General features: G+C 37.9%; 1 protein-coding gene across 9 annotated transcripts in view; it reads right to left on the reverse strand.

The window, feature by feature from the left end:
• SRSF11 (serine and arginine rich splicing factor 11) overlaps positions 1-16,960 on the reverse strand; it is a 46,330-nt gene that overhangs the window by 23,119 nt on the left and 6,251 nt on the right. For 4 of the 9 annotated variants that reach the window (XM_004025965.5, XM_031005440.3, XM_031005434.3 and 1 more), the window contains exons 2-3: positions 7,029-7,250; positions 311-444 (exon numbers count right to left, since the gene is read on the reverse strand). In XM_004025965.5, coding sequence (XP_004026014.1) covers positions 311-444; positions 7,029-7,228 — 334 coding nt within the window. In that variant the 5' untranslated portion in view covers positions 7,229-7,250. Of the gene's footprint in view, positions 1-310; positions 445-7,028; positions 7,511-16,960 lie in introns of those variants that run through there. The other 5 variants (XM_031005453.3, XM_019019700.4, XM_063697702.1 and 2 more) reach the window with 2 other exon arrangements.

The following is a 16,960-nucleotide window of genomic DNA, read 5'->3' on the forward strand; positions in this document are numbered from 1 at the left end:
TTTTCATAAAACTTAACATTAAATTAACTAAGTAGATGTATCTCAGGGAGTTACAATAAGGGACATGGTTTTAAACAACTTAAAAATGTTTTAAAAGAAAACAAAAGGTAAATACCTTATAATAACAGACCTAATTTCTAATTTTTAGAATTAAAAAAAATCTGCAAGCAAAAATTACGGACTGCAGTATAACAAGGGTTTAAAAATGTTAATAGCTTAGATTTAACATGCTACTAATGCTCACTCTACATCTACTGAGGTAGATGGTCATCTTAGGATGCCCACACAGGTAGTTAAACAAAGCACAAACCTTCTGCATATGGTACGACTATCAAAGCTCTGTCAACGAATACAGTGTTTGTCAGATGCTGTGCCACAACTGCTGAGTCTGGATCATGGAACTTAACAAAGCAGACACGAGATGAGACTGGCAAAGGCGAATCACTAAAAAATAAACAAATAACATAAAAGAGAAACAGAATAGCAGTTAAAACAAATGCTAATTCACAAACCAACACATTTCAAAAGTAAAACAGATTAAAAAAACCTAACTGTATACTAATGTAGTTAAATTCAAAAGAAAACATTCTCAATAATATACTGTTCACTGAAATAATGTAGTGAATTGCAGTTCAGATAAAAACTTATAATCACAACTTATATTTACAGTGTATCAGGTTAAAAACAATTTGGTACTAAAGTCTCAGAGACTGAGGGGACCACAAAATTGTCAACAGTTTCTTTCATAATACCAATACCAGCTATTTTTAGATACAGGTAACAGTAGTTTGGGGCTTAGAAACTTCCTAATGGCTTTCTCAGAGTAAGAAAGATGAACAATTTTTACATCAGGGACAAATGAATATCATGAGAACAAACATGTACTCAATAATCAATGAGTTTTCTTGAACTGCATAAAATAAACAGGTTCCATGCCCTGCACTCTTTTACCCACAGCATATAAGAACTCTTATGCACTGTAAATAATCAAGGATTTCTGGCTTGGAGCACTTTCAGATAAAAGAAAAAATGTAGGCACACATGGGAATAGTACTACGCTCCACTAGTGCTACCCTGCAAAGTTTCAATAAGCAAAAGGGCTAGTTCCCTCAACAAATTACTTCCTTAGGTAAAAGAAAGACAAGTGCTAAACTGCAAGCTATGGCAGTGTAGGTAAGACAGATAACACAGGAAGCAGGGTTTTTTTCAACTGTTAAGTTACCGGGTAGCTCAAATTTCTGCCTTGAAACTCTGTGCATGAATACAGGGATGGCTCAAGCCCATACCAAAAGTTATTTGGAAAGCTAGTGCCCTAAGGCAGAAATAAACACACCATCCCTAGTTAATACACTCTAATGTGTATTAGAGTCATGGGGTTGGGGGTAATCCACACTCTTCACATCAATTAAATCAAGATCTCTGATGAAGTTTGAGCTCTTTCTCCTTTAATTCTCTCTGACAATTTTATGCACCCAGGGTACAAAACTACTTCATTTTAACATCAATATAACACTTACATCATAGGACTCATTAATGAAAAGGAAAATCCTATATTTTAACACTATCTGAATGAGGCTTCACAGCTTCTAAAAAATGAAACACACCAATGTGTACATAAAATTGTAACTGCATCAGATTTGGTTATACTAAGAATTTCAGATTCATTGTTGAAAAGAAAAATAATTTCTTTTAATTTAGGCCTAACAAAAAACCCCACAATTTTTATCACAACTCAAACACTAACGTGATGCTATATATGGCCTGAGAACTCAAACCCATTAGAACTTCTGATACAAGTTTCCCTACAAGGACCTCCCAGGCTAAACACAGACCCTAACCCAAGTTCAAAGCAAAATTAACAGGATATCCACAAGCAAGTTAAGCCACTTTGTTATACAGGCTCACTGTTGAATGTTTCTTAAAGAATACAGTGGTTTTTAGATGTGAAACACTGCTGGTATAAAATTTAACAATGTTGCACCCGCAGTAGTAAAAAGAATGTTTAAGCAATTTCTCCTTAAAGAAATGGGAGGGGTCTTACTATGTTACCCAGCCTCCCACTCCAGCTTCCCCAATAGATGGGGCTGCAGGTGTGCCTCACTGTCAAGTACTTTAGCAGGTTTAGTAATCTATGGCACTTCACATTTCTTTGCTGACATCCATGTTTCCATCACTAAATTACAAAGCTCTTTTAATGCTATCATCTTATATTCTTAACACCCAACACAATGCCCTGGGAAATAGCAGGCACTTAACACTTCTTAAAACTGACCTCTACCAATTCTTTTAACACTTTTTATTGTTATCTTATTAAAAGAAATGACTCCCAAATATGATATTTTCAATAAATAGTTCTTTAGGAAAAAAAGTACTGCCCCCGTGCTCAAATTGTATTCTTTATACTTGGCAACCTTAAAGTGACTCACTTTTTTTTCCTACTCATTAATGGCATAGGAATGCTCCAATTATTTTGGCTATATCAAAACCTGTTAAGTGATGGTAGGGTACAGATTAAATATGAATTTGAATACTGTGAATAAGAAATATAATTTCATCTCTCTCCACTTCAAATGGCCTCTTTTAGATGGGTTTAAAACAAGTTTTTGATGGTATCTGGGCCCACAATTACATTCTTACATTTCTTCGATTAAAATTTCTTTTTTTTTTTTTTGAGATGGAGTTTCACTCTTGTTGCTCAGGCTGGAGTGCAATGGCACGATCTCGGCTCACCGCAACCTCCACCTCCCAGGTTCAAGCGATTCCCCTGCCTCAGCCTCCCAAGTAGCTGGGATTACACGCACACGCCACCACATCCGGCTAATTTTTGTATTTTTAGCAGAGATGGGGTTTCACCATGTTAGTCAGGCTGGTCTTGAACTCCTGACCTCAGGTGATCCACCCGCCTCAGCCTCCTAATAAAATTTATCTTAATAAGATAGTATGTTAATATAAGATAGAGGACTGATGCCTGAAATTAATTTTTGTGCTCTAAAATTCTGTGGAAGTACTGCTTCCAAATACGACACATATTTTACTCCGTATCTCTTTAGAATTAATATAAAGTAGGGAGAAATGAGGAACAAGATAGGGTAAAGTGAGTCCTGCATGCCACTTCTGTCCTCCAACTAAGAGCGGTGGTGTAGGTTTTAACAGTTCTTACGTGTCCTCTGAGGGCTATTTCAGAATCTTCTAGACTACACAGAGAAAACCTGAGATTTCCGTTGTTCACCTAAGGGTCTGTAGAGAATCTTTTTTATATGAAGGCCCAGATTCTTAACAAGGTATTCATGCCTACTAACGTACGAGAACTTCAGGTTTAGGCCACTGATATCAGCCTTCCAATTTCCACCTTAATAGTGTGCTAAGTGGAGAATTTCGAGCTCATAAATAAAAGTATCTCCGAAACCCCCAAAAGGAGGTGTGTGACAAAGACGACATTAACCTGAAAACTTGACTGCTGACCTCATGTGCCCCCTTCTCACTATGTAAAGAAATATACAATAAAATGGTGCATCGATTAAAACCATTTTTTCTTTAAAGGTGCACTAAACTCTTTCCCTTACCTAATATACTAATTTATACTTATATAACCATTAAAGTATCCATTTTGGGTCACTGAAAAGTTACTAATGAACTTCAATGTATCTCCGTATTACAGCAGCCTTAAGTTACTGCATAACTGTGACATACTTCACTGGGATCATCACCTGATAAGCACTTTGCTGGGTAATCCCACTAAAAGAAAGCATGTGAAGATCTTACAAGTTACTTGGCTAAATCAGCAAACTCCTGATCAAGTGGTAAAGGAGAGTCACAACTTGGGTTCAAGTTCTAGTTCTGACACTGGCAGTATGGCTTGGGCATACAAAAAATACCTATTTAAATTTCAGTTCGCGAACTTGTAAAACAGGGTCAAAAACATTTTTTCCTCCGGGTTTGTAAGGATTAAGATACATTTAGAAAGCAACTCACACACGATAGATACTCAAACAATGCTGCATTTCCAATACGCATTTCAGAAACAACCAAAATCAAAATAACAGTTTAACAAAGAGTATATGTGGGGTTCACTGACAGATGCTTTCAAATAGCTGCAGAGCCATCATGCTGTAGAGACAGTTAGAATATCACCTATTGTAAAGATAGTATTTCTATTTCTCAGTAAAATTACAGGCCAGAAATTCTGGTTTAAAAGAAGGAATAAATGGACTTAAAAATGACAATGCAGGAAACCTCCTAGAGCAGGTTGTCATTGAAATGTCTGTCATAATCCCAGAAATGTTTCCCCAAAATAGGCATTCAGAACCGAAATGAAGAGTTTCAGTAGGTGTGGGTGAGGTTCAGTCATACATGTATTTTAAAGCACCTCATATTCTACAGGAGAGAAGTTGTTAAACTTAACTTGTCAACTGGTGACAGGTGCTATAGAAAAAAAGTAGTGTTAAGGAGAATAAAGCAGCAGCAGAGGTGCTTTATGTTACATAGGGTGGTCTGGGAAGTTTTCTCTGATTAAGGTGACATCGGAAAAACAAAAGTAGTTAAGCTTGTCACACATATGTCTAGGGGAAAAAGAGTTACAGGTGCATGTCACTGCCTTCTTGGGGGAAATCATATAGTTTTCCCTCAATATCCATGGTTTCAGGACTCCCTGCAGATAACAAAATCCACAGATGCTCAAGTCTCTTATATAAAATGATGCAGGGAGGGGGAAGAGGTGGAGGAAAAATAAAATCATGGCATATTACCTGTGCACATCCTCTTGCATACTTTAAATCTCTTGATTACTTATAATACCTAATACAATGTAAATAGTTGCTATACTGTACTGTTTAGGGAATGACAAGAAAAAAGTCTGTACATATTCAGTACAGACGCTCTCTCCTTATATTTTCAATTCACAGTGGGCTGAATCCATGGATGTGGAACCCAGAGATGAAGAAGGCCAACTGTGTAGATAATAGTTACAATCAGGTGACCTGTTTACAACAGATAGAATTTTATGTAATCTGAGCCATTCAATGTTATGAATAAATATTTTTGGAATGATGAACCCTGTGGACCACTGGGAAGTATATGCAACTTGTGCAAGTCAAATTAGTGTATTGAAACTTATAGTTAAAAAAACAAAATGCAACATCAAGTAAATAAAAGTAGCCATCTACATTACTGATCAAATGTAGAAGGCCACTAATAACATTTAACTTATTGTAACCTTGTACATTTTAAAAGACAAAATGATCTTGCATGTGGGAAGATAAATGAAGGAGTCAGAGTAAAAATGTGTCAATTTCTCTCTCTTTCTCCCAATACCGGGAAAGTAGTCCTTTTAATGCAGAGTATCCCAGATCATATAGTTGAGGGAGACATTCTCAAGCACACACTAGCTGTCCTGGTTATGAAGGAACTATTCATTTGATTACAAAACAAAAAGACTCTGGTCCATCACAACTTCCTCTAGTATACTGGTCACGCATTAGGTAAAAGATGAACCAGTATAATGCCTATATCTCTCTTACCTTTTTTCTAAATGCATCATAAAACTGCCTTCAGAGAATAAACAGCATTTAAAAGTCAGCAACCATTAACAAAATTTTTAACTTGTAGGATTGGAAAGAATTGTAGTAAATCAAATACCTCAAATATCTCACTAATAAAACTATTAAAATCATCCAAGGTATCACTATTTTCTGCTATTTTACTGTTCATTAATTTTACAAGCTTAAAACAGTAAGTCTTGAGAAAACTGAACAACAGCAAAGCATCTATTTTTGTATGTTCATGTTATGAAAGCTATTTGTCTTTCATTACCAAATCAAGTATCTGTCAAAATAACAGGAATAAAGATTTACGTGTTTGTTCCCAGAACTCCACGTCATGCAAACTAAGTAAATCCTCTCTCCACATGTACATTTCCCTAAAAATTAGAAACATACCAATTTGAAAACACCAATAATCTTGTGAAAGTATTTTAAGTGGAAAGTGATGAAATATGCTAATACTTAACAAATATCTCATTATGATAAACTTTTGTCAATTATTTTATTGAGCAGAAAGTTAATGGTTACACGTACCATAACAGTAGATTCTTAGAGGATTCCAATTTCCTGTTTAGTATTTAAGTGACATCATAAAATTCTCAATATATATTTACTGATAATGACATTTGAATTGTCACTTCACCAATAAGTCTTCCAAAAAGCACAAGACTATTATTATTATTCCAATTGTCTGTTTTAATAGTACACTTTATCTTACTTCTTAGCTTCTTTTAACTATTTTTTCTTTACAATTCATCCACTTATTTAATATTCTTGCGATAGAAATAATTTTCAAAATAAAAGTGAGACAAAAAGGATAAAAAGTCATACACTCTAATTCAAATTTCAACATTTATAAAAATCCTTCTCAAGAACAACTGTGAAATATCACAAATCTGTATATTATTCAAACAAAGGAAAATCTCTGGTTTATAACCCGTTTTTTGACATTATAAAAATTAAGTAATCAGGCTCACTAAACTAAGCGTCTGTCAAAAAGAATATGATCTTTGAATTATATTGCTGGGCCAGAACCACATAACAGCCAATAACAATAAGTGAACAACCTACAAAGTTTAACACCAAATTAACACAGGCATGAATAATTTTGTTACCTTTCTTCCAAGAACGCAAAGAACAAATACTCAGTTTTTTTAAAAATGGATTTAACCTATATACGACGTACAGACTGCGGTTAGTCTTGCGTTAAGTCCTCAAAGCCAAACGACCACGTTGGCACAATTTAAAGCGGAAAAAAAAAAATCTCCCGAGAATAACAGCCAGTGTTTCCTAATTCCAAAAAGCCCTGGCCCTGCCTCTCTGCATTTTTTTGTAGGCCTGGAACACAACCGTCTTAAGTAAATCCAACAGCCACCAGCCACTCAAGCAGCCTGGCCCGGGGAAGCAGCGACAGGGGCCTAAGGAAATTGCGTGTGTTAGGCCCAGGCTGAGGCGGCGTTAGCAGGAACAGTGATGGTGGACGATACTCACTCCGGCGGGAAGAGGCGCAGTTCGTCGATCTTGCCTAGGAAACCGAAGAGAGTCCGCATCTGCTCAGAGCTAGCGCTCGGGGAGACATTAGTCACCTGGATTACCTCGGTGCCGCCGCCTCCGCCGCCACCACCTCCGCCACCGGGCCCGCCGCTGGGGCCCGGACCTGCAGTGCTGGGGACGACGGTAGTGTTGCTCATGGCGCTGCTCGGGTTCTCGCTCCTGCTTTAACACATCAAACACACAACAAACAGTGAGAAGGAGGGGGAAGAGGAACCGGTTTGCGGGAGAGAGGAGGGTGTCCGATGCTACAGCCTCTGCTACTGCTGCCGATGCCGCCGATGCCGCCGCCGCCGTTTCTCCGCCCCGCCGCACGCCGCGGGGGAGGGGATGAGAGCGCGCGAGCTCGAGACCACGAGAAAACAAACGGCCGCCCCACCTCGCCTCCAACCACGACACTAGCGGGCCCGAATTCCCACAATGCCTTGCGGCGCAGCGCGCGTCAGCGTCGGCTCCACCCCGCGCAGGCCCAGCAGCCGTCGCCTGCAGCCCGAGAAATGAGAGGCACTGCGGTCTAGAGAAAGGTGTTATCCACCTTCGTCTCTCGTTTTATTCTTCTTTTTCTTCTCTCTTTTTTTTTTGGAAGAGCGAAGAGGCACGTATAAACTTTTTTTTTAAAAAAGCATTCATCCTCCTGCAAAAAGTCACTTCAGCAACTCTTCTTATTAAATACTGCTCACGATGTCTTTATATACTGATAATCATCTACAGAGCTATCCGATTACTAATGATATTTAAACCCAAGCTAAGATGCCACCCCACCACCACCAGTATAAAATGTCCCGAAATCTTCAATGTACATGAATTTTGGTAACATTAAATCTGTAACTAATTTGTTTTGTCACTAAAACTTGCAGAAAAGATATATTTTAATATTACACTTATTAATAAGCGTTTTGTACATTCATTCACAATGGATTACTTTTTTTTTTTGAGACAAAGTCGCCCTGTCGCCCAGGCTGGAGTGCAGTGGCACCATCTTGGCTCACTGCAACCTCCGCTTCCCCTGTTCAAGCCATTCTCCTACCTAGGCCTCGGGAGTAGCTGGGATTACAGGCGCCTGCCACGACGCCAGGCTAAGTTTTGTATTTTTAGTAGACATGAGGTTTCACCATGTTGGCCATGCTGGTCTCCAACTCCTGACCTCTGGTGATCCACCCGCCTTGGCCTCCCAAAGTTCTGGGATTACAGGCGCGTGAGCCACTGCACCCAGCCAATTCCACAATAGCTGACTTTGGAAACACAGTTTACAGTACTTAAATATATTCAAGTATATATTTCTAAAGAAAATACTGCAATTTCTCAAGAAAAACTTGTTTCACATACATATTCTTGCTTAAAATAATTTTGAAGCTTTTGACTATTAAAAAAATCCTTGCCTTTGTTTTCAACCTCATCTGAACTATTCTCTCAACTGCATCCAGTGTGTAGTCCAGTGACTTGTAGTGCCCCAAACATGACAAAAACCATAATGTCTCTGTGCCTATAAACAAGTTATTAATAACATCACTCATCTTATCTGTCATCTTCTGTAGAGCATTCCTTCCCTCACTGCTGACTTCTGCAAGCTGTTAGGGCTTCCTCTTTTCTGCTAAGTAACAGAAGATACATATATTTATTATTGACATGTATCACTCAAAGTCGTGAGCTTCCTGGGTCAGTCCAGAACCTGGCACAATGTCTGTCACACAGTCAGTCCCAATGAATGTGCTGGACACACGCACAAATATACCTTAATGACAATGTTATTTAAGAAAGTTCACTAAATAATTTACTTGACCTTGAATGTTTTTAGAGGTAAAAGTTTTAGATGTTTTGGAGGTAAAAACAAACAAACAAACTTGAAGCCTTACAGAGTATCTACATTAATGAATACCTCTTGGCACAATGCAGTCAAGATGCAATATGTGAGAGATTAGAGCACAAGGTTATTGAGATTTGGGTGTAGAGCCAACTGGCTAAGTGACTTTCACTAGTGCTTATACAGAAAATGGATGGGTTGATTGAATGTGAGCCTCAGCAAAATTACAAATTATGGCCTTCATAGAAATCAACTAACATTAGCTAGAGCCAAGACTTTTCAGAATTTTAAAGAAAAGCATATAGCTGTCCCTCATTATCTGTGGGGGATTGGTTCCAGGACCCTCCCACAAATACCAGAACCAGAGGATGCTCAAATCCCCTATATAAAATGGTGTTGTGTAATACAGCATTTGATCTGTATCCATGGGTTCCATGTATGTGGATTCAACCAACCTGGGACTGAAAATATTTGGAAAAAAATTGATGGTCTAAACATGTACAGACTTTTTACTTCTTGTCTAACAACTATTTACACAGCATTTACATTGTATTATTATTATTAGTATAGAGATGATTTAAAATATTTGGGAGGATGTGCACAGATTATATACAAACGCTATCCTATTTTACATAAAGAATTTGAGCATCTGTGTATTTTGATATCCTCTGGGGTCCTGGTATCAATTCCCCATGAATACTCACCTCAGGACTGGTACAACTGTATTTGCATATAATGTAAGCACATACCCTCATACTCTTGAGTAACCCTTATCTAAAATGCTTGGGACCATAAGTGTTTTGGATTTTGGATTTTTAAAAAAGATTTTGGAATATCTGCATTATATTTACTGATTTAGCGTCCCTAATCCTAACATTTAAAATCTGAAATGCTCCAGTGAGCATTTACCTTGTGCCACGTTAGTGCTCAGAAAGTTTCAGATTTTGGAGCATTTTGGATTTTGGTTTGGATTAGGGATACTCAACTTTAATACTGAATACAATGTAAATGCTATGTAAATAGCTTTTATATTGTATTTCTAAAACCTTTTATTTTTAATATCATTATTTTTTATTTTTTGAATATTTTTGATAGGGGTTGGTTAAACCCAAGTATGTGGAACACATGGTTATGGAGGCTGATTGTACAACTAACTGCACGTCACTCATAAATAAGTATCTGTGAATACAAAGAATGGTAATTAATTTTCTCATTTTGAATCACACATATGTAACTGCCAGTTACAGATACTTAATAGTTTAACATTTATTGTGAGTGCCTACTATATGCCACGCATGCTAAAATATTTGATGATAAAAGGACAAATAACAGAAGGTCAGGGTTCATGCCTTTTTCTTTTTTTCCTGAAATGTTAACACTTATTTATTCTCTGTGATGGGTACAGATAAATCTTTTATATGACTCTACATTTTTCTGTATGTTTGACACATTTCATAATTAAAACTACAAATTCAAACCAAAGAAAAAGGTAGTTGTAATGAAATCCTTTAAACCACTAGAAGCCAATTTATGTACAATAACTTACTGAACAAATAGATGATACTTTGCTGTAGAGAAACTAAGTGGCAAAAAGTTTATTCAACTGTAGAGGATTTTAAAATATTTTATTTTCACATCATTTAGCAGCTAACAACAAAAAAAAATTACTGAATTTAAAGTTAGAAGGCTGGCTTAAAATACCAGCCCTGTTGGCCAGGTGCAGTGGCTCATGCCTGTAATCCCAGCACTTTGGGAGGCCAAGGCGGGCGGATCACGAGGTCAGGAGATCAAGACCATCCTGGCTAACATGGTGAAACCCCGTCTCTACTGAAAATACAAAAACAAAATTAGCTGGGTGTCGTAGCAGACGCCTGTAGTGCCAGCTACTCGGGAGGCTGAGGCGGGAGAATGGCGTGAACCGAGATCGCGTCCCTGCACTCCAGCCTGGGCAACAGAGCAAGACTCCGTCTCAAAAAACAAAAAACAAAACACACACAAAAAAAACAAAAAACAAACAAAAAAAACCCACCCCTGTCATTAAGCATGTGATTTGAGAAAATTTCACTTCACTTCTAAGAACCTGTGTCAGTTTGTCAGCCAAGTGAAGAGTTGAATCATAATTTTGAAGATTCTTGTAGGTCTAATAGATTAAATAATTATGTTAATGTCTGTTTTACATAGGAATAAGACATATACCTGAAGACAAATGACAGATATATTAAAGCGAATAAATATAACCAATCTATGACAGTTTTAAATCACTTCAGATTTATTTAGGCTCACAATTAAACAAGACTATAGAAAATATAGAATCTGGAGACAGGATTCATGCCTGTTTTATTCACTGTATCTACAATATCATTAAGAGGCAGTCAAAAAACTCACAAATTTCTTCAAATATTATGTACGTAAATCTGTTCCAAGGATTTTCCTAGCTGCTGGAAATAGAGTAGGGAAAAGGAAGTGAATGTCCCTGATACCATAAAACTTCAGGTCTAGTATGGCAGACTTTCAATAAAAAAACAACACAGCCAGGCGCGGTGGCTCATGTCTGTAATCCAAGTACTTCGGCAGGCCAAGGCAAGCGGATCACCTGAGGTCGGGAGTTGAGACCAACCTGACCAACATGGAGAAACCCTGCCTCCACTAAAAATACAAAATTAGCCGAGCATGGTGGCACATGCCTGTAATCCCAGCTACTTGGAAGGCTGAGGCAGGAGAATTGCTTGAACCTGGGAGGCGGAGGTTGCAGTGAGCTGAGATTGCGCCACTGCACTCCAGCCTGGGCAAGAAGAGCGAAACGCCATCTCAAAAAAACAAAAAACAACAACAAAAAAAAACCACAAAAAAACCCACAAAGATGAAAGGAGTAATGTGTTGTGATGAAATGAAATAGGACAGGGGATGGCGGAAAAAGTGTTATCTGCTGAGACCTTACTAAAAGGAAGAAGCAAGCCATTTGGATTTCTGGAGGAAGAATATTCCAGACAGAGGAAATAACAAATTAGAAAGACCCTAAGGATAAGAACAAGTTTGAAGCTTTCAAGAAAAGAAGTCCACTCTTTGTGAAGTGAATGCATTCCAGTTTATACTTCAGAGAGAGACTCAGAAGTCTTGTCATGTGGAAAGCAAAGTGAAGGAAGTATGCACAGAGAAGGTTCAATTAGCTCATCTTTGGATGTAAGGGAAAGCTTCTAGTTATATATAAATGATCATTATTATCAATTTTATTATGAGTTAATGCAGCTGGGTATGGTGGCTCATCCCTGTAATCCCAGCAGTTTGGGAGGCAGAGGTGGGTGGATTGCTTGAGCCCAGTTGTTTGAGACCAGCCTGGGAACGCAAAGAAACCCCATCTCTACAAAAAATACAAAAAAGTTAGCTGGGTGTAGTGGTGTGCACCTGTGGTCCCAATTACTTGGGAGGCTGAAGTGGAGGATCACCTGAGCCTGGGAGGTCAAAGCTGCAGTGAGCTGAGATCGTGACACTGTACTCTAGTCTGGGTGACAGAGTGAGACCTTATCTCAAAAAAAAAAAAAAAGTTAACCTATCATTTGGCCTATAAAGTCACATTATGGAAAAGTGCATGATTTCTGATAGGCTTTTGAAACACAAGAAATAACTTACAGGTTCCCCATAATACTCTGAAGATTCACAGGTAGGACACGTAGGGAACCACTACTGCTACATTGAAAAAAAAAAATTAACTGGTGCGTGATATTGGCAGGAAAGCATGTCAAATAATATTAGACAATGAGGCTTTATACACATCCGTAAAACAATACTAATCCTCTTAGTCCTAATGAACAAGCTTTAGTTCTTTTCCATCTCAAGCTTCTAAAAAGATCTTTGTATTTAGATGGAAGGTCTTTTAGATAAAGGGGAGCAGACAGGCCACGCACGGTGGCTCACGCCTGTAATCCCATCACTTTGGGAGGCCAAGGTGGGTGGATCACCTGAGGTCGGGGGTTCGAGATGAGCCTGACCAACATGGAGAAACCCCGTCTTTACTAAAAATACAAAATCAGCCGCGCGTGGTGGCGCATACCTGTAATCCCAGCTACTTGGGAGGCTCCTCGAGGAGGAAGAATTGCTTGAACCCGGGAGGTGGAGGTTGTGGTGACTCAAGATTGTGCCACTGCACTCCAGCCTGGGGTAACAAGAGCGAAATTCCGTCTCAAAAGGAAAAAAAACGAAGAGCAGACACAGGTATGCATAATCCCTCTACCCACTGGGAACCCTGTTTGCAGTTGGATAAATCAAGTCCCTTTTTGTTAGCCACTTTTGTTCACACTAATGGAAAAGACAGTGGAGTCCTCCCAATTAACACAATTCTGCAAATCGGCACAAGCAACAGGCCTTTTATGAAATTAGTTGTTAAATAGCTCTTCCCTCCACCCCCAAGCAAATACATTTTTTGAGGCTAGAAAAGGCAATTTATCAGTCTTTGGGTTTCTGATACCTAACAATATCATACTGGAACAAGTCCAGCATTAGACAAAAAATCTACCATCACCTATGGGCTAGAAACTTTACAAATGCCTCATACAATCTGCTCAATTCTTGTAAGGCAGATGGCTTATCAATAAAGTATACTAAGGGAATGCATGCAGCAAAGGCTTTGTGAATGAAGATGGTATGTATTTGTTCCATTTAGAGGGAAATTTGGTTGAGCAAACTCTCAAAGTATTTGGCTATAATTTTTTTCCCCTTTAGCTATAGAGAGCCATAAGAAGAACCTAGGAAATAAATTGCTGGTTACAAATCCGTAAGTTTTAAAAAACTTACGGCCAGGAGTGGTGGCTCATGCCTATAATCCCAGCACTTTGGGAGGCCAAGGTGAGCGGATCACTTCACGCCAGGAGTTCAAGACTAGCGTGGCCAAAATGACGAAACCCCGCCTCTACTAAAAATACAAAAACTAGCTGGGCGTGGTGGCGTGCAACTGTAGTCTCAGCTATTCGGAGGCTGAGGCAGGAGAATCACTTGAACCCAGGAGGCGGAGGCTGCAGTAAGCTGAGATTGTGCCATTGCATTCCAGCCTAGGCGACAGGGCAAGACTCTGTCTCAAAAAAAAAACAAACAAAAAAACTTATCTGCAGATATATTTTGATTTCTAGTTCTATAAATTAGATAATATTTCTACTGTATTTCTAATTCTATAAATTTACACAATTTTATAAATATTAATATCTTTTTAAAAATCAGATTGTAAATCCCATGCTCCTATTCTTCACCTAAATGAAGGGGAGAGGATAAGGATGAGTTAGCACTAGGGGACTGACTGACAGACAAAAGAACACATGGACACACATACCAGGACAGAAAAAAAGTCTACCTGTGTTTATTTTCAATTACTTCTTTCATATCGTTTAATATATATTGTCTTTCAATAGCAAGGATTTTATATGTATGTTTTTAAATTGACAGAGCAGGGTCTGTGAACACCCTAAAATTATAGGCAAAAATCTATCTGTGACCATTTTTTACAACTTTGTTTTATGATTAAATAGAGGAAAAAAGTAGTAGTCAGAGCATTAAGATTCTGGTGCTTGCATCGTGTGCACAGTATTCTCAGCTATAGTGCACATGTATTGCTTGGAAAATCAGAATCAATTTATTTGTACAGATTTGCTTGGCTTTTTTATTTAATCGGCTCAAAAGAAACATTTGGCTGGGGAAGCTCCAGACACTGATTTCTCAATACTATCTTCTATGTTATAAAAGATTCTTTTGGAGTCTTAACTGACAAAAAGCCATTGGAGGGAATGCTTCACAATCTTAAAAAATAAAAAAAAGTTCAATGCAAGAAAATATCCAGTAGAGTTATATGTATCTTTACCTCTAATAGTTTCATGCATTTTAATACGTTTTTCGTAATCGAGGAATTAAACATATGCACTATTTGACCTTTTATGTTTTTTCCCCCATGCAGTAAATTAACTTTCTCTTCATGAAGGAAAATTATTTTTAAAGACTTACTTAAAACTGGAAAAAAAGTGAAAGTGTACTCAAATCAGTACATTTCATTAATAAGACTGAATTACATTAATTGAATGCTTTTAAAACGACCTTCAATCCTCATAACACTTAAAAGGTGCTAGAGTGATTAATAATGCAGGCCCTAGAGTCAACCTGAAGGGACTCTACCAATTAAGATAATTGTGTGAACTTCAGCTCATTACTTGGTGCTTCAATTTCCTTATTTAAACTAAGAGGGTAATAATAATGCCCACCTCATTGGGGTTGTTATGAGGATAATAAGTGAGAATACTAATACAAATGCTTAGAATAAATTACTATTATAATGACTATTCTATAAATAAAGAAACTAAGGCTTAGAAAAGTTAAGCAACTTGTCTAACATATAAAGCAGGTAATAGTAGAGCAGGGATTAAAAAAACCAAACCAGGTACTACATCTCACTCCAAAGCCTGTATTTCCACTATGTTGTACTGTCTCCTACTATGTCTTGTCATAATAAATCCAGAAAAATTTAAACTCACATGAAAGATATACCTCAGAAGAGTTAGTTTACACAGCGAGAACAGCTTATTTAGATTTCATATTTTAACATAGGTTTTTTGTGGAATGTTAAAAATTATAAAGCAATAAGTTTAATGCTAAATATTCAAACTATATAAATGTAAAAAACATAAGTGGCTTCTATTCTATTCCCTGATTCTACTCACCTATGTGTGTTCTCATCTACTGTAATAAATACTTCTTCTAATTAGCCACATGAGCTAATGTGTCCCTTATGTGAAAAATGGGGATAATGATGCCATTTGAAGTTTCTAAGATTAAAAATATGAATACAAAGCACTTAGCAGAGTGCCCAACACATAGGCACCCAACAAATGTTACATGTCATTACAAGAAAGTCGGAAAAAACTCTCCAATTTCCTCATCTTTTCTTTTTAAATTTTTTTTTTGAGGCAGGGTCTTGTTCTGTCACCCAGGCTGAAGTGCAGAGTTCACAGCAACCTCAAACTCATGGGTTCAAGTGATCCTCCTGCCTCAGCCCCTTACCCCCACCCCTCCAGTAGCTGGGACTATAGGCTCACGCCGCCACACTCAGCTAATACTTTAAACTTTTTGTACAGACAGCATCTCCCTATGTTGCCCAGGCTGGTCTTGAATTCCCACCAGGGCATCCCAAAGTGCTGGGATTACAGGCATCAGCCACCACACTTGGCTTTCCTCATCTTTTCAATTGATGACTAACAATAGTAATACTTGTCTTACTTTATAGCATTATTGTAAAAATTAAATTGATAAGAACCTACCCTATAAACAGTTAAGTTAAAGATATGAATTATACCATTATTAGATGCCCCTTCTCCTTTAAGAGGCTACTGCAATACAAACATGACACCAACATGAAAAGACACAAACAACTGTACCTATCTTTGATTAATATTAAATTAAAACCAGGCATAATGGCTCACACCTGTAATCTCAGCACTTTGGGAGGCCAAGGTGGGTGGATCACCTGAGGTCAGGAATTCAAGATCAGCCTGGCCAACATGGCAAAACCCCATCTCTACTAAAAATACAAAAATTAGCCGGGTGTGGTGGTGCGTGCCTATAATCCCAGCTATTGGGGAGGCTGAGGGAGGAGAATCGCTTGAACCCAGGAGGTGGAGGTTGCAGTGAGCCAAGATCTCATCACTGCACTCCAGCCTGGGCAACAGAGACTGCATCTCAAAAATAAAAAAATAAGTATTAATTAATTAATTAAAAGTACCGTGACATGGGTCAGAACAAAAAAACTATCAAATAACCAAAGCATAAATTTTAAAAGTAAAATACTACTCACAACTTTACTAAAATTAAACAATTTTAGTTCCTAAAAATAAAGTACAGTAAGTAGTTTTTAAGGGCCATGTTTCTCTCCACCAATTGCCACCCCAGTCACTTGAAACAATAAACTGTTGTTAGTTTCAAGCCACAATTAGCTCAGGCTGAAGTCTAAAGCACTTGGAGATACTGATCAAGTAATTATTTTAGGGGAGGGATGAGACGGTAGAGATGTAGTATTTCTAGGAAATGAGTTAAAAAGAAAAGC

Source organism: Gorilla gorilla, chromosome 1 (genome assembly GCF_029281585.2).
Source record: "Gorilla gorilla gorilla isolate KB3781 chromosome 1, NHGRI_mGorGor1-v2.1_pri, whole genome shotgun sequence".
Taxonomy (NCBI): Eukaryota; Metazoa; Chordata; class Mammalia; order Primates; family Hominidae; genus Gorilla; species Gorilla gorilla.